Genomic DNA, 22,057 nt, shown 5'->3' with positions numbered 1-22,057 from the left:
GGAATGGGACTGTGACCCTGATTCAGAAATCTCAGAGTTGGTGGGTTGCAGTGGCGCATCATTATCAAAGCACAGAAACTAGGTCGCATAAAACAAAAATTTCCACACTGCCCTTGAACATCAAAAACAACACTAAACGGGGCCAGGGACTGCGTGACCTTAATAAACAAGAAGTACACTCCAGAGCCTGCCAGGCTGCGATCCACACACTCTCCCCGGGGTGGTCCTTTCTTCAATGCCTTGGGGAAACACAGACTCAGAGTCCAGGAAAAGTACTGTGTACTTGGCCAAAGCCACCACATCCCAGCTCAAACCTTACTCTGCCTTATACCAAGCCTCTCACTAAGCCTCAGTTTCCCCGCTGGAGCACAAAGGCGGGAGGAGTGCCTGCTCACAGAAGTCTTCAGAGGAATGGGAAGGTCTGGAGCCCTCAGCACCTGGGACCCACAGACACCAAGGGTAGAAGGGCCCATTGCCCCAGCCTGGATCTTCCAGGTCTCGCACTGTAGCTGTAGGTGTTAGAAATGAAGGTGGTGCAGCCCTGATAGTTCTTGGCCACCGCCAGGCGTGGCTGTTGCCTCCGCTAGTCAGCTCTGTGGAGTCCACGGCTCTACGCATGGCTCTTGGGCCAACTCTACCACCCTCATGGTTCTCGGCTCAACCCCAGACAATAACCGCCATCTTTGCAGTAGAAAGAAGATTCTAAATGCTTAAAGATTATCTAATGGATTTATATATTAGCAAACACTCAATACACAAGATGCCCACACAATTACTATTGTTTACCCAATATCTAACCTTTTGACATGAATAGCTACCCGAGACTCCTAGAGACAAGTACATCTGTCTCCATGTTGTTTCTTCTCTCCCTTCTCCTCCTCCTTCCTTCTTCCTTCCAACTCCTAGCTCCACCTACCTCTTCTACTGCCCAATCACAATGCTCCATCCACTGCAAATACAATGGACAAGAAAGGGCCTGCCACATCCCACTCTGCATCAGACAGTTCCAGTGTTAACCCAACGGTCACCTTCAGAGGACCTGACAAGACCCCGTACCTTCTACCCCACCAGCAGTCAGCACAACAAGCTAGTGGGTTTCAGCAAATCCCAGAAATGCTGAGGTTTTTAAAGTTATGGTCCAGATGCCAGAAGGATTCACACTTCAAAGATGTGATATGCGGCTGGCTGTCCCCAGTCCCAGTCCTGAGGTAGGTTTATGACAGCACTCATAGGAGCCTGCTGGCCTAGCTTTCCCAGGCATCCTCACTGTTCTGAGGTGAGCATCCTGTCCACATGAAACCCAGCAGCCAGACCTCAGGAGTGGGTATCAACCCGGTTCTTCTGGCCGAGAGACCTTCTTACTGGACCAAATCTGCAGGACCTGTGGAGAGCCCGTTGTAGCTGAGGACTAAGAGGAGGAAGCTAAGAGGACGATGGAGGCCAGACAGGGATGGAGTTTGGAGGCCAGGGAAAGCAGAGGAGTTGGAGGTCAGGGAAGGGGAAGGGGAGGACAGAGAAGAAAAAAGACGCAAAGTGTGACTGAGACAAGCCTTCTGTCTACTCACGGGTCTCCAAAGACTTGGCAAGGCTTATAAAGCAAAAAGTTAGATGTGGGGTACACACCTTTAATCCTGTCATGGAGGAAACGGAGGCAGAAGGGTCAGCTCAAGGTCATTTTCAGACCCATAGTGAGTTGGGGGCTAGCCTGGGCTAATGAAGGCCCTATCTCAAATTTTTCTTAATTAAAACTTAAAAGAAAGCAACCTGGAGAACAAAAGAAGAAGAAAAAAAAGCCGCCTCTCCTGACTTACAGTCAGTGACTGAAGAGATGACTTCAGAAGCTCACCCAGGTGCCTCCTAAAAGCCAGCTATTTATACCTCAGGCCAAGTGCAGTGCTCACAGCTTTGATTTTATTTTTTATCCTTTTCTTTATGTGGCTCCATTTATTTATTTATTATTTATACCCAGGCTCTTAAGAAAAAAAAAAGGAATTTTTTTTTTGGCAACCTTTTTTGTTTCCTTTTGACATTATTAGGAAAACAGGTCTTTGAAAGCAGGCTGACTGAGGAACAAGCCTCTCTCTAAGTGGAAGAGAAACGCCGTCCGGCACCTGCATCCACTCTCAGCTTCCTACTCCAAGGGATATAGCACGTCTTCTGGAAAAGTGGGGTGCAAGACTCTCACAGTGGAAGGAGGGGTCTGCTAGGACACAAAAGCCTCAAGTGGGGCTCGGGGATGTAGGCCCTGGGAACCAGAACAATGGTGACTCTTTACTGACGTCCACATAGCAACTGCACCGCACTGGGACCTTGTGTACCAGATATATACATCTTGAGGTTCACAGAGAACAAACAGCTATGGAGGGGAAAATCTCAGCAAACCCACTCTGAACCAGGATCAAAGCAAAAATCTCACAAAAAAGGGCCATGCCGCACCTGCCACACATCAAAAGAAGAATTTGAAACCGGTAGCAAAGCTGCCTCAATTTGGGCCACTTAACCAGCCACAGGCTGGCGCCCAGCAGTGCCCTGCACAGATCTACTCAAAGACAGAGCACTCTACAGAACCTCAGAAGAATGGAGGGGACAAAGAACCCATTGTCCGTCCATCTCTGCTCTCAGCAAGGGGCATGCAGGGGCCCGTGAACCAGCAGCGGAGACCCCATGGCACCTCTGATAAACAAGCTTAGGAAACAAGAGTTTTCCGTGAATTGTCTAACTCTGGAGACGAGACGTTCTAATTCACCATCCATGAAGGGCTTCTTTCAAAGCGGTTCTGAAAAGCAATCAAACCGGGCGGTGCGTGAGGTTCTTCCAGCTCAGACAAGTCAAGATCTGACCTAAATAAGATCTAAGTAAGATACCACCAGGCTGAGCAGCTGGGGCTGACTGCTGTCGGTGACCTTCCTGACATCCACAGCCATGCAGAAGGTGAGGGACAGAATTCAGGGAGGGGAATTGTTCCCTGACAGTTGCACAGGCAAAGACTCTGATGTACGAGGCTGGTCCATGATACTCACCCGAGTTCAGCACCAAACATGAAGACAGCATGCAGATGGACAAGGCCACACCCAGTGTGAAGTGGGGCAAGGCTTGGGAGCCCAGGGAGAGTGTCTGACCCAAACATGACAAAGAAGGAATGATGTTCAAACATTGTGTGGTAAACATCAGAGAAATGGCCTCTTCACCACCAGGAGGCCCAGCTGGACTGCTGTTCTTGAGAGATGGGCTTGGTCCTCTCCCACAGACCATGACTGAGGGTACTGAGCACAGGATACTGCAGTGTGTTAACTCAGTCATTTCTAAGAGGGGATAGTTTCCGCACTGCGTTGCCAAGGCCTAGGAATAGGATGCAACGGGGACTTGAACCATTGATTTATGAGCTTGTTCTGCTGGGGCATAAGGTTCTATTCTACTTCATAAGACAAAGTAGGCTCAGACACTAAATATAAAAGTGCGTTCATTTTAATAAGGTACATTGAAAAGGAGGCCAGCGGCCCACAGAAGAAGCCACTGCTGTGATGTGTCTGGTTGAAACTGTGTAAGTAAGGGCCCAAGAGCCTCTGGGATCCAGGAACGCTGTTGGAGGGTGGGGCTGCCTTCAGCTCACCTGCTGATGGCCACTCTCTGCCATCATACTCTGGCTCCGACACCCAAGCTTGCACTGTCTCACTCCACAGGTACCAGTGTGATGCCACTGTCTGTGAGAGCCAGCCCGACACCAGGACACTCTGGGCCTTTGGGTCAACTATCATTTTAAAAAGAGGGGATCTCAGTAGACTCAGCCATCTTCCCAGTACCCCAAGCTGTTCCTGTCATTGCCCAGGGTGGAGAGTTCCAGAGTAAAGCCCATGTGGGTTCCCAAAGAGTTCCGAGGAGAGACTGGCCTCTCACAAATCCAGCAGTGCCCTCTCCTTCCCTGCCCCTGTACCTTCCTCAAAGCCTGTTGGAGTCAGGTCCTATGGATCACACTTCCCGACCCTGGGAGAGGACTTCTCTTATCTTACATCTTTAGAAGAGCCTAGGATACACTCTCAGTGTACCCACCACCCTAGAAGGAGCTAGAGCCACTCTGCTAGGTTCCCACAGTTCACCATTCATGTGACAGCGGCAAACTCTTAGCCTAGGGACATACCCGCCACCTCGTACTTAGAACCAGGTCTCAGATCATCACCGAGGTCATGCATCCAGCACAAAATGAGGCCCAGGATTTGTGCACAGAGGAGAAATGGGAAGTAGAGAGCAAAGGACTTCAGCTGGGGATAGCTACCCAGAACAGAGATGGTGGTTGTCACCTACTACTGATCACCTCTGGCCACTTCACTGATGGAAAAGAGGTCTCCTACTAAGGCTCACATTAGCCCAGCAGTCGTGGGTCACCAAGAACTCAATTACTACAATGCAGCCTTGATGAGGGAAGGATGCTGCCCGGAGATTAGGGGATGATGGGGGCAACCAGCTTTGAGCCACCGTCAGCCTCCTCTACTTGGAAGGGCAGACCAACTATTCACACAGGTTTCCACGACACAGAGACCCCCATGCCAGGCAGAATGCATCTGTCTCGGGAACTAGGTCTGATGACTGCACAATGCCTGACATCGTGTGTGTGTGTGTGTGTGTGTGTGTGTGTGTGTGTGTGTGTGTAGCTGAAGCTCAGAACTAGGGTTAAACAGACAATTCCTTCAGCCCCAAAACAGAGTCTTTTTTCTTTCCCTCTGTCCCCCAGGGTGATCATAAAAATGTTAGAACTACAGAAAAATGACTCGAATAGAAAGAAGGTTTCCAGGTTCACAGTAAAATGTCAAGCTTACCATATAGGCCCCCTGGGCAGGCTGAGGATCAGGCTGAATCAGGAGCGAGAGGGCCAAGGCAGCCTCGCTCACAGAGAACATGGTCCTTGAAGGATAAAAGGCAGCCTAGCTGTGTCCTCACATGCAAAGCCTCATGGGCTTCGTCAGCCCACCCTCCATCCCACTGGTTCTCAACCTGAGGGTCGAGACCCCCTTTGGGGTTGCATTATCAGATATCCTGCATATCAGATATTTACATTACAATTCATACCAGTGGCAAAATTACAGTTACGAAGTAGCAACAAAATAATTTCATGGTTGGGGGTCACCATAGCATGAGGAACTGTGTTAAAAGGTCACAGCACTAAGAAGGTTGAGAACCACTGCTCTAAATACAACAGGGAAAATTCTGGAGACTAGCCCATTGTCAGCCAGATGTGAGCTTTGACTGGTCTCTAACACATTGAGTGTGCCCTCCTCTAACCCACCGTGCTCCCTAACCACTGACCCATCCAGTCCTTCCTCCAACACAGTCCTCTACTGTCTCCAGAATTCAGTCCATACCTGCCGGTGTCACCAGCCACCTGGCCCCGCTGACTTTTCCAGCACCTTTTCCTCTGCTTCCTCTGGTGGAAGCTGCCTTCTCTAACTAGCTCAGACCACAGTGCCTTTACTCAGCCTGCACCCCCTCCCAGGCACCACATCATCCCACAGCTACCGCTGAAACTGCATCCAGAACTTTCCATCTGCCTGTGTGTGCCCGGAGTCATCTCCCAGTTCTGAGCCCCCAGCTGAAGGTCTTTACAATCCAGACTGAAAACAGAGAGGAAAGCCTCCCAGAACAGCCATGGACATGGCATCCCTCACCAAAGGGGACAGATAATAGGTGGGCAGGATCACAGGGCTGTTGAGAGAGTGGCTAAGGATGAGATTTTGGTCTCTTCGACTCCTCCTTACCCCAACACATAGCTGGACCACGTTTGGCACTCACTCCACCTGAGCTCACCTGAAGAGAACGGAGTCAAATCCATGTTCTGAAAGACTCAGCTCTCTGCCAGTACCAAGGACAGAGGACCTCACCAAACAATGCTCAGGGGACTTGGAGAGCAGGTGCCAAGGTCACCAATTCTCAAAGGACCCAGATGTCAAACGCCCACCCTAAAGGCGAGGCCCAACCTATTTGGAAGCTCCTGAATTCTCTGCCCGGGCTCTTCAGGCTTACTTCAGGGTAGTAAGGTCTCCAACAGATGCCCACAGGCTACGGGGATAAGCAGGGTGAGGCACGGCTCATCCTGGCTGCAGACAACTCTACAAAGGCACAGGCCCTCCAAAGTCCCTGCAAAGAGCAGGTGTCAGACTCGAGCAAGTACAGTGTCTGTGGAAGGCTCAGGGCCACCTAGGCTCAAAAGGCTGTGGTAAAGTTGAAAATGTAGGCCCAGTCCCGGGGGAAAGGAAGTGTGGAGCCACAGCTGTGGAGCAGTAAGGGCAAGCACACAATGCAGGCCTCTGGGGAAGGTCAGAAACCTCTGGAACCTCAACTTCAGGTGCCCAGGTCACCGCTAGGGGCAAACCCAGGGAGTCACACATGCTAGGCAAATGCTCTGCCATTGAATTACGTCCCTAGACCTTCTTTTTTGAGGCTATCATAGTTAGGGTTATTATTGCTATGATGAAAGGGTTAATTTGGTTTATGCTTCCACATCATAGTCCATCACTGAAGGAAGTCAGACAGGAACTCAGGCAGGGCAGGAACCTGGAGGCAGGAGCTGATGCAGAGGCCAAGCTTACTGGCTTGCTCTTCATGGTTTGCTCAGCTTGCTTTCTTATAGAACCCAGGACCACCAGCCTAGGTATGGCACCACCCACAGTGGACTGGGCCCTCTCCCATCAATCACTAATTAAGAAAATGCCCTACAGGTTTGCCCACAACCCAACCTTATGGAGACATTTTCTCAGTTGAGGTTCCCTCCTCTCAGATGACTATAGCTTGTCTCAAGTTGACAAAACTAGCTAGCCCAGTGGCTCAGGCTGTTTCAGAACTCTCAATCCTCCTGCCTCAGCCTCCCAAGTGCTGGGATTACAGTATGTGACATCATGTTAAGCCAGGGTCACACTGCAAGGTCACACTGCCTACTGGCTAGTCGAGAGGACTTCAGCCCCGGGCCTTGATTCTTCACCTCTGACGAGCAGCTGAAGTGGCACCCCACACCCCAGCCCCGCACAGAAGGGTTCCCCTGCTCATCATCCATTCTCTTGGCCCAGACCCTCAGCTCAGGTGCTGATGATCAATGAATCTTAACCCCAGGTCACTGCGGGCCTTTTGCTGCAAGCCTTGGAAGGGTTGCTTTTCTCCCAGTCCTGTCAACCAATCACACTGCCTTTTCAACAATGCTACAAGTGATTTTAATCATTGGGGGTGGGGGTGGGGGGTGTGGAGGGGAAGAGAGGGCAAAACCTAAAAGGAACAAACAAAACAACAAAAGAGCAGTACTCAGATTTCCCTGCCTGTGGTGGTCACAAATCACACCATCCCTCTGAGAAAGCTGCACAGGGTGCTTGCTCACCAAGCAGACGGGGAAGGAAATGTGCTGGTCGCTCGAAGCAGAAGAACAAGCCTGGTCAAGCTCCACACAGGTAGAGGAATGCACTGTGTAGAACCGGAAAGAGAACAGAAACGGCAGCAGGAGAGTGACTCCTCAGCAGAGCTGGTGAGGCCCGCTTCCCGGCTGTGGAGCTAGCATTAATTAATCTGATCGGTAATGTCCCCACATACCCAGAAGTCCAAAGTGGTTCTGCTGAGAAAATAAGATTAAATCATTAAGCCATTAACAACAGCAACAAACAGGCTCTACTGTACACCTGCCACAGGGAGAAACACACACACACACACACACACACACACATACTGGGCTGAGAGCGAGAACGCTATGTGAATGGCGCCCTCTAGTGGTCATCTGTACTATAGCTGTACAGATGAAACGTTTCTGATGAAACGGTTTGGGGAGTGGGTCCAGTTTATCTTCTTTTGCTGAGATAAAAAGCAATGACCTGGATTACGGGTGGGGAGGGGGGGTGGGAGTAGAGTGCTCAGAACACTAGCACTGGACTCTGCAAGCCAGGGCTAAGAGCCCTTTGTAGACACGCTCTCTGCCTCTGACACCCTTGGGACCAACACACCCCACGCACTTGCCCAACACATTTGCTCCCTTGACAGCTCCTTTCTTCCGAGGCATTGTCACAGTTTGGCACATCTGCGCCAAAGGTTTAGCTGCCATCACTTCTGTAAAGGGCAGGCATGTCACCTGCTTGTCTCCTGGCTCACGACATCACACAGAGAGCAAATTGCTCAGAGAACAGCTGGCTGAGTTCAGGAGCAACTGGGCCAGCATTCTGCAGCCTTCACCAGTCTTTTATTTGTATTCACTTTCTCCAGTTTTGGTCTTTGGAGAAGAATCTTGATACAGAGCCTAGGCTAGCCTCTGACTCACACTCCTCCTGCCTTGTTGGTCCAAATGCTGGGATTACAGGCATCTGACAGCATGCCTGACTTCACGTTCCTTCCTCTCACTGTGTCTCCCTGGACCCTTTTCTCCTGCATCTTTCATGGCTGCATGGTACTTTCCTCTTCTATGATGGAAAAAAAAAGGCTTTTGAATGTATACTAGAGTTAACTTGGGTAGGACAAGTGGCCCCAAGGTATTTCCAGGCAGGAAGAAAAGCCTGGAGCAGAGACAGACTGGGAGATGCAGTGTATTGATGGCTGGGGAGATGGCAGGACAGCACAGGTCCTCTCAGGACTGGAAGAGGTCGGAGATGAAAACTCAGTGGAGCCTCTTCCAGTAGACTGGAAAGCCCAGCCCATCTTGACTGATGACTTTCAGGACCATAAGGTACGAAACAGACTCCCGTTCTAACTAATGAGGTTCTGGTGCCTTGTTGCCACAGCCCTACAGAAACAAACAAGGGTGTGGTGGCACACCGCTTTCATCTCAGCACTCGGAAGGCAGGCGGATCTCTGTGAATTCAAGGCCAGCCTGGCCTACACAGGGAATTCCAAGACAGCCAGGGCTACATAGAGAGACCCTGTCTCAAAAAGAAGGAAAGGAAGAAAACAAACAAGAAGAGTGGCTACCAGCAGCCTTGCACAGCCCAATAGACTATCTCACTGGCCACTCGAGCGCTATTGAAACCGACAGGCCTGGGTCACACAGCAGAAGGACTTAGACAGAAAGGAAGGGCAGACGGTTTGATCTCATTGTAGATAATGCTGCCCCTCCCTGATCCTCACAGCAAGGCATCCACTGGTCCCACTCCCTGACACCCAGGTCAGGGAGGTTGATCATCTAGAAACAGTCCAAACATGCATTGGCTTTTATATGCAGACACCGCAGGACAGCCACCCTCAGCACCTGAAGCCACCTCCCCTGAGCTAGCCTCTCAGAAGGCTTAGCTCTGCAGTCTTGGACTAAAAATGCGGTTGGAGAACCAGGCTGCCTCCAGCTTTCCACCCTGCCTGGCTATTTACTAGTTCACAGGAGGAGTCCAAAGTGTGCTAATTGCTTGCCCTTTGCAGCCACAGCTGAGCCCCATAATCACCCTCCTTCTGAAGCACTGTGCTCTCCTCTTTGTCCCCAAGACCACCTCCTTGGCCCCTAGCCAACAGGGCAAGCGTATTCTCTACCCTGCTCCATTCCCTGGGTAACAAGTTCTTGAGAACCGTGTGGACATTTTCAAATCCACACACGAGCCAGCAGCTTCCTTGGGGCCTTGGAGGAGGTGGCCCGGGAGCCATGTTTTGAAGGTGACTGTCCTGCCAGGAAGACGAGATTCCATCTACCTGTTTCTGACACGTGGGGGACTTATGAACAACCATGGAAACATATCCTTTGCTGTAAGGGCCTGTGGCCTGCACAGGTGTTATAAGCCAGGGGCAGGAAGTGTTGCCCCTCCGACATCCCCATCAGGAAGCTGCCCATTCATCAATCTCCCCTTTCCTCGTCTGGTCCCATTCTGCATCCAGCTGGAAGTCCAGTCCAGATGGATAAGAGACATGTGGGGAGTGGCCAGAGACTTCAGGGACAGGAGCAGGAAGCAGACCTCTACCCAAGCCTGCCACGTTTCCTCCCTGTAGCAGGGTGGAAGGGTGTGGCCTCTTGACAGGGAGCAGGGATGGGCCCAGGGAAGGCAAGAAAGTGCTGGACTCTCATTTCAGCCACGTCAGTTCTGAAGTCCTTTTGCACACACACATTAACAAATAAGGGCTGAGCACCAGCACTCACTCCTCTCCGCCTCCTGCCTGTAGGTGCCTTCCCACCATCATGGACTGAACCCTCAAAATAACCCTTCCTTAAGTGGCTTTTGTCGGGGATTCCGAAGCAGCAACAAAAACACCGAGCATTTCTATGCCAAATTGGCACAGTATCAGTCACACAACAGGTTAACAGCCTGGGGGAAGGGGGAAAGGGGAGTTTGGAGCCCCTACCTCCCGTTCCCACTTGCTGAGTGATTTAAGTCAGGTTGTTTAACCTCTCTGGGCTCCAGTTGCCTCTACCATGAAAGAAAAACCGTTACAAGGACTCGGAGCTCACTGCCCACCAACTGGCTCAATGCTCCTACATCAAAAATAAAAACGGACACTGGGCCACCCTACAATAGGACTGGAGGCCAGCTTCTTCTTAGACCTGCCAGTGCTAAATGCCTCCCACTAGCTGCCCCAATGACAAGATGGGACTGGAGAGATGGCTCAGCAGAATGTGGTACCCACCAAGCCTGAGTTCCTTCTGTAAGACACCCGAGGTAGAGAGAACAGAGTCCCCTTTGATTGCCACATGCATGTGTTGGCATGTACACACACACATACACAAATCCTAACCACGACTCGTCCCTGACAATGTCCCAAGTCCCATTCTTCTCGCCCCAGAGATCCACGTGGCCCACCAGAGTGACAAAAGCTTCAGCAGACAAGACAGGACCTCATCACCCTTGACTGCCACAAGATGGCCAAGGGTCCTTCTTCCCCATCAGCCCGACCCTAGCATCCCATCACCTTCCCAGGAAAAGGTCAGCCCAGAATCCATTCTTCCAAAGCAACCCCCACAGACCAGAGCCATAGCAGGGATGGCTGAGCCTGGCCTCTGCTGAGAAGGAGGATAACTCACTGTCAGGAGCGTGCAGCCAAGGGGGTGTCAGTCCTCTCCAGGACCTCAGCAAGCAGCTAATGGCACTGCCCAGGCAGGGGGGATGCACATGTACCATATAAGGATCCCAGGGACATCAACATGACTTGCAAGTGTGGAACCCCTGAGGAAGCCACAGAGGCCAAGGTTGTTTGACAAGATATCGCCACTGGCCACATGATGTGCAACATCAGAACCACAGTGTCAAGTCCACCCACCAGCCCCATGAGCCCCAGTGGCACTGAGAATACAGAGGGCCAACCACACCCACAGGGATGGCTTGAGACTCACCAAACTCTAGAGGAAAGTGAACAAGAGATTCCCATCTCTGTGTATCTCCTGGGCTCTAGGCTGGAGGCTTGGGAAGGGCAGAGGTCTGCCCTATCTTGGGGACAGCTCTCTGAGCCCCAGTGGAAGGTGACATGACACAGGCACAGAGGGCCAGGCAGCAAGCATCTCCTGGTTGTCAAATACATAGAAGACCAAACACGAGGGTGCTGAGTGCCTGTCACTCGTTACCACGACAACAGAAATCAAATCTGAGCAGCAGTTTAAGCCAAGCAGAACTGCCTGTTTTGTGTTTTTCTTTGTGGAGGATGGATCTCTATATGAACTCTGAATGGCCTGAAACTCCTAATCCCCCTGCCTCAGCCTGGGATTACTGATGTGTACCAGCAGTCCTGACTTCTTGGTTCTGCTTTTGTCTTTTGCAAAAGAAGGTTCTGGAAGCAGAGAAGAGGAAGCCACAGAAGAGCTCTATAGTCTTTGCCTGCAATATATCCGCTTTTCTGCAGTCGCAGAGCACTCTGCCTGGGCTCCGAGCCCTTCCTGCCACTCTGCAGCTAACTGTAGAGTGACGATGGTAACCCCCACACAACTCTCAGGCGGTCTGTGACTGATGAACTTGTATAATGCCTGGCATCTCAGAAGATCACCAGCTGCTATTGCTTGTAAGTATAACTACAGCCCTGGGTAATCCCTACGCTTGTGAGCAGTTTCAGACGAGGACCACACTTAAGAGAAACACTTAGACATCGTGGCTTCATTATTCCATATGATCTCGCAAAGCCACCAAAGGATGCTACACAAACACGGACTGGACAAGGCTGCTGTGTCCCCCCAGAAGTTCACTGTCAGCTGTCCCTGATCAGCAGGCACACTCTACACTAATGACCCAAGTGCACTTCGACAGAACTTCAGTGACATCACACGTGACCACATGCTGCCTGTGGCACACACACTGCACCTTCACTGGAAGAGCAGGAGCTGCTCACACAGGGTCTTCTCAGATGCCAAGGAGTGCTGCACTCTGACGGCATGACGACCACTGTAACAGCGCAGGGTCTTCCTGGCCTGTCAGCCTATAGCGGGCTATCAGTGCTCCACAGACGCTCTACAGCCCAGGAAGGTTCAGCAAGGAGAGAGGAAGCCACCCCTCAGGGAAGTCAACATCCCCCAGCTTCGGGACGGGCAGTCCTAAGCAGCACCGATGCAGACCAGGGTCAGGAGGGAGGGTCCACCAAGATGTACAAGGTAGCAATTGCAACCTCCCTCATCCGTGGACAAAAATCCCTCTGCACCACAGGCCCACATAAACCTCTCCTGCCTTAGCCTGTCAGGTGATGTAATGTATTTTGGAGATGTAATGAGAACATTAACACAGCATCCAGAGGAGAAATGCAGGAGTGGGGGAATGCTTACGGTGTCCTTAGCTTGTACAAGATTAAGGTTGGGAGCAGTGTCTCAGGCACTGCAGAGCCTGGAGGACTGGCTGGGCCCTGATGCCGTGATGAAACGCCTTTTGCCTTAATGTATAGTCTGCACTTCGGTGCCTGACCCAAGTTCCTAAAACCCTTGCCTTTCCCCAAGTTACGGGAGCATTTTGTTGTTGTTGTTGTTATAGGAGGCAACTTGTGGAGGTTCCTGGTCCTAGAAAGACTAGGACTGCACGAGAAGCTTGGAAGCACCAGCTCCCCTTGTCTTCTAGAAAGGAAAGGAACTGGGGTCTGAGGTCCTCATCTGTCCCGTCTTTGTGTGTTGCCTCTGTAAAATCCCTGACCTAGTGCAGTTTGGGAGGGCTCCCTGGTTGACAAGACACACCTTCATGCTGGGACAGTGGCCTGTCTGAACTCCAGAAGAAAAGATGCTCCTGTGTTCAGTCACTCAGCACGGTCCTCTTCATCCCACTGCTCATCCTCATCTTAACAAACAAAGAGAACTGTTTCCCAGGGTTCCACAAATGACCCAAACCAAGTCCCAGCAGCCCCGTCACAAGCGACAGCCTGTGCTTGTACCCGAAGTGGAAGTGGGGTGGTCTCGCGGGCTGAACCTCAACCCTCAGTTCTGATGCCCTCTGGGTACACAATGACCTGGAGGACCCCCTGGTGGTGTCTCCAGAGAGCTGTTTGGTGTGGTAAGAGATCCCCACACACCTCCCTGCAGTGACAGAGGCACAGGGCTACGTGAGGCCATCTGTCTGTGCTGTGGCTGCCTGTCTCCTGCAGTTCCCAACAAACTAGCCAAATGTTGTCCAAATTGTTCCGCGAGTTTTGAGTTTACAAACCCACTCGCTAAAAAAAAATCCATAAGGCTGAATGGAGTATGCTCACAGTACTGAGTCTGTCACTTGGGAGCAAGCTCAGTGAACCGGGAAGGTTAAGTTCCTGGGGTATGAGCACCCCACTATAGTCAAATGGACTCCCTCTGTCTCCTTGCTTTCAGCCTTTAGTTGTGAGAAAGTGCCCACGTTGCTGTCTTTGAACACGTTGTGCTTTGGGTTGGTGACCGCTGGTTATAACAGACCTGGTACAGTGGCCAGGGCTCCCAAACACAGGCCAACGGTGATCTGATGGAGAAACCCATCACAGAGGCCTTGGGGAGCCTCAATGACAACTGGGGTCTGGAGTCTCTATGGTAATGAACCAACAGAAGGAGAGAGGGGGAGACCGAGACAGAGACAGAGTTGGTTTTTTGAAGATACCTATTATGTCTCCTGTTGAACCAAGCTTGAACTCAACATGTAGCCAAGAATGACCTTGAACTCCCTGTCCTTCTGTCCTCCACCTCCCCAGCGGTGTGATCACAGGTGCGTACCCCAACTACAGGCTCGCAACAGTCTCAATGCACTAAGATGTCTCTTAACAGCACACGTGAAGCCTGGTTATACATTGATCTGCCGACTCAAGCCCAGAGCCTAAGTATCTGCTTCACAGATGGTTAATGCTGTGTGTGTGGTATCTTCCTAGAAACACTCAGCATCCTGTGAGCACACACACACACACACACACACACACACACACACACACACACAGACATCTTCCAGCTCAGCCCTAGTTTCTCCTGCCTGGCTGTTTCAAGGATCATCTGTTGAAATCATTCTGCAGGGAACCATGGTGCATGCCCGTGTTCCCAGCACTCAGGAAGGAGGCAGGGGGTCTCAAGTTCAAATCCAGCCTGGGCTTCAAGTGAAATAGGGAGGGGAAAGGAGGAAGAAAAAAGGAAAGAGGAAGGAAGGGATAAAAGAAGGAAGGAAGGAAGGAAGGAAGGAAGGAAGGAAGGAAGGAAGGAAGGAAGGAAGGAGAAGGAAATTAGTTCCTCTCAGCCTGATATTGCAGTAAATGATACTTCCATGACACTCAGCCAGGAAGTCCTACCATTCATGTATCTCTGACCATTCTTCCCACCTCTATGACCCAGGAAAGGACAGAGCTTCCAACGGGATAAGCAGAGGAAGGCTAGGAAGGAGGAGAGTGTGTCATGGGATGTCAAGTCTACCCTTCCCTCTGCTCAGCATGCATGCCACGGGCAGGACGTCAAGCGCTATTTAAAGCCACGTGATGGCAGGTCTCACCGGTGTTTAATGACACGCAGCCTGCGTCTGTCAAACAACCTCTCAGAAGTTCAGGAGACTTCTGAGAGGAGCCTGGTAACGAAGTCTTAAATTGAGGCCATCCATACCCAGTGCATGGCACTCAGCCCTCAACAGGGAACACCCTCATGTCAGGGCCAGGGGCACCCCTGCATCCCTAAGAGCATACCTGGGTGCTGTGCCAGCTCATTCAGATCCCCGAGGCTGGCAGCAGACGGTCTTCATTTGAACAGAGTGTATGTCAGAAAAATGATTATTTATCTCACGGCTGAAATCATATCACACAAAACAACACAGCAGAGGGAAGTTAACAGAATCCAACAGAGTCCGGGGTTGGGTACTGTGGATGCAAACAGGGCCTCTCAGTCTTCCTCATTAGACAAGGGCAAATCCCCGCTTCCTCCCCTTGGAGCTCAAGATCTGAAATGAACCACTGGGTGCAGAAGCCAGATAATTATCAGCAGCTGTTTTGACTATGTCTATCTCCTACCATTCCCTCGCCTCTGGGAAATAATAACAAGAAAACCGATAATAGAGCAGGAAGGGCGTGACAATTCGTGCCTGTCAACCTATCACAGGGCAGAGAGGAGCACGAGTTTGAGGTCATTCTCAGCTGTATAGTGAGTGAGTTTAGAGCCATCCTGGCCACACTAGAGTTGGAGACGATTTGGTTTAGTCACTAACAGAGCCCTGGTCACTGTGTGTTGAGTAAATGCCCTTTGGGACTCACGTCCACTTGGGACTTGAGAATCTACTCTTTCGAAAATCAGGCGTTTGAAGATAGGCTCAAGATGAGGTGACTGCAGATTAAAAAGGAGACTGTTCTTTGTCTCAGCCAACAGACACACCGAGGGAACATCGTGACAGAGACAGAGGTGCACAGGACACTGTGAGACACGGGAAGGCATGTCATAAAGGACAGACTTCAGGCAATGGCTGCAGCTCGAAGAGACAGGAAGGATTCTCTGGGTGGCTGGGCTATGGTCACCGCTAAGGGGGATGGGGTGAACCCCACTCTTCAAGCCAGATAGAAGTGCTGGGTGCTAATGCAGAGCTAATGAGACTTGTTATTTTTCTAATTATTGTTATTTTTCTTGTGGATTTATTTTGTTGTTTTGTTTTGTTTTGTTTTCAAGACAGGGTTTCTCTGTGTAGCCCTGGCTGTCCTGGAACTCACTCTGTAGACCAGGCTGGCCTCGAACTCAGAAATCTGCCTGCCTCTGCTTCCCAAGTGCTGGGATTAAAGGCGTGCGCCACCACCGCCTGGCTTGTGGATTTATTTTAAAGCGGTGGTTCTCATCTCAACCTTCCTAATGCTGTGACCCTTTAATACAGTTCCTCATGGTGTAATGGTGACCCGCAATTATAAAGTTATTTTCATTGCTACTTCACAACTGTGATTTTTGCTATTGTTATGGATTGCAATGTAAATATCTGGGGAGGGGATAGAAGTTTGTCAAAGGAGTGGCAACCCCACAGGTTGAGAAACACTGTTTTAAAAACTTGTTTTATTTTTAATTATGCGTATGTGGTGGAGGGGTATGTATTCATGAGTATCTGTACCCACAGAGGCCAGAGCCCTTGACCCCTCTGGAACTGAAAGTAAAGGAGGCTATGAGCCACCCAACATGGGTGCTGGAAACTGAACCCAGGTCCTCTGTGAGAACAACGCATGCTCTTAACCTCTGAGCCATCTCTCCAGCCTGTACATCAGTGGGTTTCTGAGACAAAGTCTCACTACCTAGTCCAGATAGACTCAGAAATCACTACTTAGACAAGGCTGGTCTCGAACTTTCTCCGGTTCTCTTGTCTCTGACTCCCGAGAGCTGGAATTATAGGTATGTGCAAACCCCCAGGCTGGTTTTGTGGTTGCTGTTGGATTTCTGAGACAGGTTCTCACTGCGCAGATCAGACTCCTGGAAACTCGCTGTGTAGTGCGGGCTGGCTTTGACTTGTGACGATTCTCAGCCTCCATCCCCTTCACTGGGATTGGCTAAACTTACTGTTTTCAAGATCCCAGTTAGCTGAAAGATAGTGGCCTTAACCTCACTATAGAACCAAGAATGACCCCTATCCTGGGGAGATGGCCTGTCAAAGCCTCAACCAAAGTACCTGCCCAGGGAGGCTGGATAGAAGGGTCACCATTCTCGGTCCTACCTCACACCACATGTCTGACACACGGTGACTCCCTAGAATCTAAACCTATGGTCTTGGGGCTCTCAAGCCCCAACCCCAGGCTCTCTGGCCTCTGGTCTCCTTCCTCCACCAGGCAGGTCTTGATTCTGAGCAGCTCTGCCCCATGCCTGAACTATCACACAGTTTTAACGACCTCCTCCTTCCAGAACACCAAGTCTTATCCGCCAGCTCCCTCCCAGAGTGGCCAAGGGAGGCCCATTGCAGGGCTAAGTCTGCTCACAGTACTGACAAATGCCCCAAGGCTGCAAGGACAGCCCCAACCAAGGTCACAAAGCCTCTTAGATGACACATGGGCTCAGCGTGCCAGCTGTCCCCAGACTTCTCCCTTGGCCAAGATCCAGCTTGGAGTGCTCCGTCTTTGGAGGCTTTAGAAACACAAAGGGTATTTTTAGTAGCTGTTACTGCCCCTCAGCTATTCCATTAGTTTCAGAGGCAAATAATTCCCTCCCGTGTAACTTGATAGGCTCATGCGACGATCGCTCCCACCAACAAATACTTATTGAGCATGCCACCGCACGCTGTACCCTGCCTGGCTCATTACTTAAAAAAAATAAATAATTTACTTAGCTAATGATCATGAATCCTCTAATTTAATTTGTTCTTAAATGTGTTTAATTTTCTCATAATAGAACCACACATTTCGAAACCAGACATTTCTGCTGTGCTGAAACAGGCGGCAAAGAAAAGAGACAATGTCAGAGGGAAAGCCTCTGACCCTAGCCACTCAGAGGCAGAGGTGAAAGGGTTGTGAGTTCAAGGCCAGCCTGGGCTACGTGGTGAGGCTGTCTCAAAACACAACAAATAAGGACACACCACAGGCAAGGGAGGTGGAGTGAGGCTGAGCCCCACCCAGATCACTGAACCATATTCCATAGGCTAGAATACTTGAGGCCTCAGGGAACAGGATGGGAGCTAGAGCTATCGGAACTTATTTTTAAATACTAGATAAGCAGAATAGAGGAGGCTGGGAAGTGGATCAGAGTATTAAGTGCCACAGTAGTACCTGACTTTTACATGGGCGGTGGAGATTCAAACTCAGGACCTCCTGTTTACATGCCCTGCACGGTTTGAACTTCTAACCAAGGATCATGCTTACCATGCTTGTAGCAGGCAGGTGACTCACACAGAAGCCTTGGAATTGCTCAAGACAATCCACAGAAAGTACCCATGCTCAGGGAGGATGCTCAGATGATAAAAGGCTTGCTGTCAAGATTACAGAGTTCAGATCTCCAGTATCCCCATGAAAACTGGGTGCTGGCTCATACATACAACCTCATCTCTGGGGGGAGAAGACGGGCAGATCTTGGGGTTCCAGTGGTTGACCAGCCCAGCCTAAATACCCAGGTACAGATTCAGTGAAACACTGTCTCGAAACATAAGGTGGAGGGCTGGGGAGATGGCCAGGAGTTGAGAGAATGAACTGCTCTTCCAAAGGAAGGAGCCAGCTTTGACTCCCAGCACCTGTAACTTTAGTCCCAGGGAATCAGATGCTTTTCTTCTGGCATCCACAAGCACAGGCACACGTGTGTTGCAAAGATATACATGAAAGCAATACACTCATTCGTTTAAAAATTAATTAGTTAATTAATTAATACTGTGGAAAGAAGTAGAAGAAGAAGATTGAAATTGATCTCTGGCCACACACAGGTAGGTGTATTACATACACACACACACACACACACACACACACACACACACACTGAAAAGGAGAGGGGACTAACTAGAGCCTCTGATCTATGGCATCAAGAATATGGCACAGGCCGGGCGGTGGTGGCACACGCCTTTAATCCCAGCACTTGGGAGGCAGAGGCAGGCGGATCTCTGAGTTTGAGAGTTCGAGGCTAGCCTGGTCTACAGAGTGAGTTCCAGGACAGCCAGGACTACACAGAAACCCTGTCTCGAAAAAAAAAAAACAAAAAACAAAAAACAAAAAACAAAAAAAAGAAAAAAGAATATGGCACAGACCAAGACTCAGCTGATGATGCTTCAGCCGGTGTTTGTCAATAAAGCTTTATTGAAACAGAACCAGACTCGTCTGTTTCCACACCATCTATGGTTGCCACAGCACAGTTCAGTGGCCACAACAGAGCCAGCATGTCTTTTGAAGATTGCACCCTTTACAGAAGACTCCAGCTGTAGATAAAGACTTCTTAGTCTTTATCTAAAGAAAAGAACCTGGGCTCAAAGACACAGGCCAATCTACAGCAGCATAAACTCAAGAAGGCATAACAAGGCGCGGCCGGGAGACCATCTCTTGATTAGCCCCACCATGGCCAGAGGCAAGTCCAGTGAGATCCACTGTCCCCACACTGATAAGTACAGACAGCGAGGGACAGGGGGTCTAGAAGCAGGCAGGTTCCTGGGACCTTGTGTGTAACCTAGAAGTCAAAGCAGACAATGCAATAGAACCCCAAAGGTCCAATGGGCTGGTTCTTGGTGGGACAGATGGAAAGGCAAACTTCTTGACTGTTCCACCCACTCTCTCAGCTCAGGAGGTGTGCACACACCTGTGATCCCAGCGTACAGGAGGCTGAGGCAGAGGACAGGGACATTCAAGGACAGACAGTCTGGGCTACCTTGAATGAGGTGAGATCCTATGTCAAAATAAAATGCAGGAGGCAGCCAGCTCAATGGCGCAGTGCTCACCTAACTTGCCTAGAACCTAGTGTATGATGTCTAGTGTAGGAAAACCACCAACAACAACAACACCTAACCTTCTGCGTTGTGCACAGCTAAGCCCTGGATGAGCTACCTCCCAGGTAGCCACCTGTCTCCACTCACAGATACAAGGTGCCACTTTGAGTCTGATTTCCAGTTCCTTCTCTAGGGCTGTTGTGGGCCCCTTGGGTTCCCTACAACGTGCTCTGAAACGGCGTTTAAAATTAGATCACTCCAACACAAGGAAAATAATAACCAGTAAATAGGGTTGACAGTGCGGGGACGCGGCCTCAGAGGGCCCTTTACTGCTGGAGGAATCCAATATCTCCCATCGACCTCGGCACACACTCACCCTGTGTGGCCTTCGCCACCGGCATGCAGTGGGTAAATACTCCTGTTAAAAAGTAGAGCCCACCGGGCGGTGGTGGTGATGCCTTTAATCCCAGCACTTGGGAGCCAGAGACAGGTGGATTTCTGAGTTCAAGGCCAGCCTGATCTACAGAGTGAGTTCCAGGACAGCCAGGACTACACAGAGAAACAGTGTCTTGAAAAAAAAAGAAAAAGAAAAGGAAAAAAAGAAAAAAAAGGAAAAAAGAAAAAAGAAAAAAAAAAGTAGAGCCCGTGGGTGGGCACACACCTCAGTGTCCCGGTGCTTAGTTGGCCTGTATGAAGCCCCCATTCAATTCTCAGCCACCCCCTCAAAAGTGTAGAGCAATAGCCAGTTTATCAGACAGAGGCTAAACTTGGGCTCTGACTGAGTGCCCATGCTGGCCGAGGTCATGATTGCTTGTCCTTCACTGTCACTCCCAACACCTCACAGAAGTCTCCCATGGGGACAAGACTCTGTGAGATCACTCAACAAGAGACCAGGCTTCTTGACTCGATCATGATATCAGTTTCCCTATCTGTAAAATGAGATTCATTTCAGGCTAAAGAAAGAAGCAAAGTCCTTGGACCAGAGGCCTAGTCTGGCAGCTGGGCTCCACAGCAGACGGTGGGGAGGGGGAGGGGGAGTGAGAGGGTGGGGTGGAGGTGAGAGTGGAGGTGGTTAAGATTCCCAAGACCCCTTATAGCCAGACTCATATTTAGATAGGAGTTAGCATCCCACAGGAAGTGAAGGCCAAGGGCCCGTGGGAGATCATGACAATGAGTTGGTCACATGTGACCCCATCCCCAACGGGAGCACCAGTCTGTCTCCTGTTGGTCTCAGAGAGCATGCTCAGGACCCACGGACTCCTCACTCACTCAGCCTGGGATGTGTTCCACAGTGACCAATCTTGATAAAGATGATCTGAAGACAGGCCACAGTCCAATCCCTGCTGCAAGCCCGTAAAAGCTGTGGTCTGGTCGGTCCCTCAGCATTCCTCCCTGGGAGCCTCTCCTACTCCTGGAGTCTCCTACTTTAATAAATCTCACTCTGATCACTGATCACTCTTTAACCCTGTTGGGTTTTTTGTTTTGTTGTTTTGTTTTGCATCAGACAAATCAGGACACCACTGGCTTGGAGCATCTTTAGTGACCATGATTATCCAGCACCTAGCTCTCTAGGTTGGGGACACCAAAACCAAGAAAGGCTCCATTGCTCCACACACACACACCCCCCATAAAAAAATTTCACAGCAGCGGCTGGAGAGATAGCTCCATAGCTAAGAGCAATGGCTGTTCTTCCATAGGACCTGGGTTCAAATCCTGACACCCATATGGCAACTCACAACTGTTTGTGATTTCAGTCTCAGAAGATCCTGCACCCTCTTGTGGCCTCCATAGGCACTGCACGCACAGTGAGACAGACATACAGACAGACATACAAACAAAACACCCATACACATAAAAAGTAAATTTTAATTAAAAAAAAAAATTTAATTTCCGGAGAATCAAGAGAGTTGGAAAACCCACCCAGGAAGGCCATTCTGCCTTGTTCTACCCATGAAGAGGCAGGTTTTTCCAGTTTATTCCTCAGAGAATTGGATACCCTATCCAGTGAAGACAAAGTGCCTCTGTCTTCCTCTCTGGTCAGCCTTTCCTGAGGCTAATTCCATATTCAGTGTGACTCCTGTCTCTTGGGCAAGACCTGTATCCACTGCAGCTGGGGGACAATCTCCACCTTCCTCTAGCCTGAGGGAAGCTTCCAGGCCCAGCTTGCTGCCTTCTGAATACTGGAATTAAAGGTATGTATCACTGCACTTGGCCATTTTATACTTAGGCAGACAGACCTAGATAAATATATGATTGGAACAGGATTTTTTTTTTGAGGTTTATCATTTTTAGAAAAGAAAAGAGAGGGCTGGAGAGATGGCTCAGTGGTTAAGAGCACTGTCTGCTCATTCAGAGGTCCCGAGTTCAATTCCCAGCAACCACAAGGTGGCTCA

The 22,057-nt window shown here is 50.2% G+C and overlaps 1 protein-coding gene across 4 annotated transcripts in view; it reads right to left on the bottom strand.

Moving 5' to 3' along the window:
• The window catches only part of Parvb (parvin beta), an 82,130-nt gene that overhangs the window by 45,025 nt on the left and 15,048 nt on the right, over positions 1–22,057 (bottom strand). The window contains exon 1 of one of the 4 annotated variants that reach the window (XM_028788710.1): positions 10,949–11,010. The exons of 1 other annotated variant lie outside the window; for it this stretch is intronic. In XM_028788710.1, coding sequence (XP_028644543.1) covers position 10,949 — 1 coding nt within the window. In that variant the 5' untranslated portion in view covers positions 10,950–11,010. Of the gene's footprint in view, positions 1–7,354; positions 7,411–10,891; positions 10,907–10,948; positions 11,011–22,057 lie in introns of those variants that run through there. 2 more of the 4 variants (XM_028788713.1, XM_028788712.1) reach the window with 2 other exon arrangements.

Source organism: Grammomys surdaster, unplaced genomic scaffold (genome assembly GCF_004785775.1).
Source record: "Grammomys surdaster isolate TR1022 unplaced genomic scaffold, NIH_TR_1.0 125767, whole genome shotgun sequence".
Classification (NCBI taxonomy): Eukaryota; Metazoa; Chordata; class Mammalia; order Rodentia; family Muridae; genus Grammomys; species Grammomys surdaster.
Note: the sequence above shows the minus strand (reverse complement) of the source record. Positions and strands in the feature narration are given on the sequence as shown.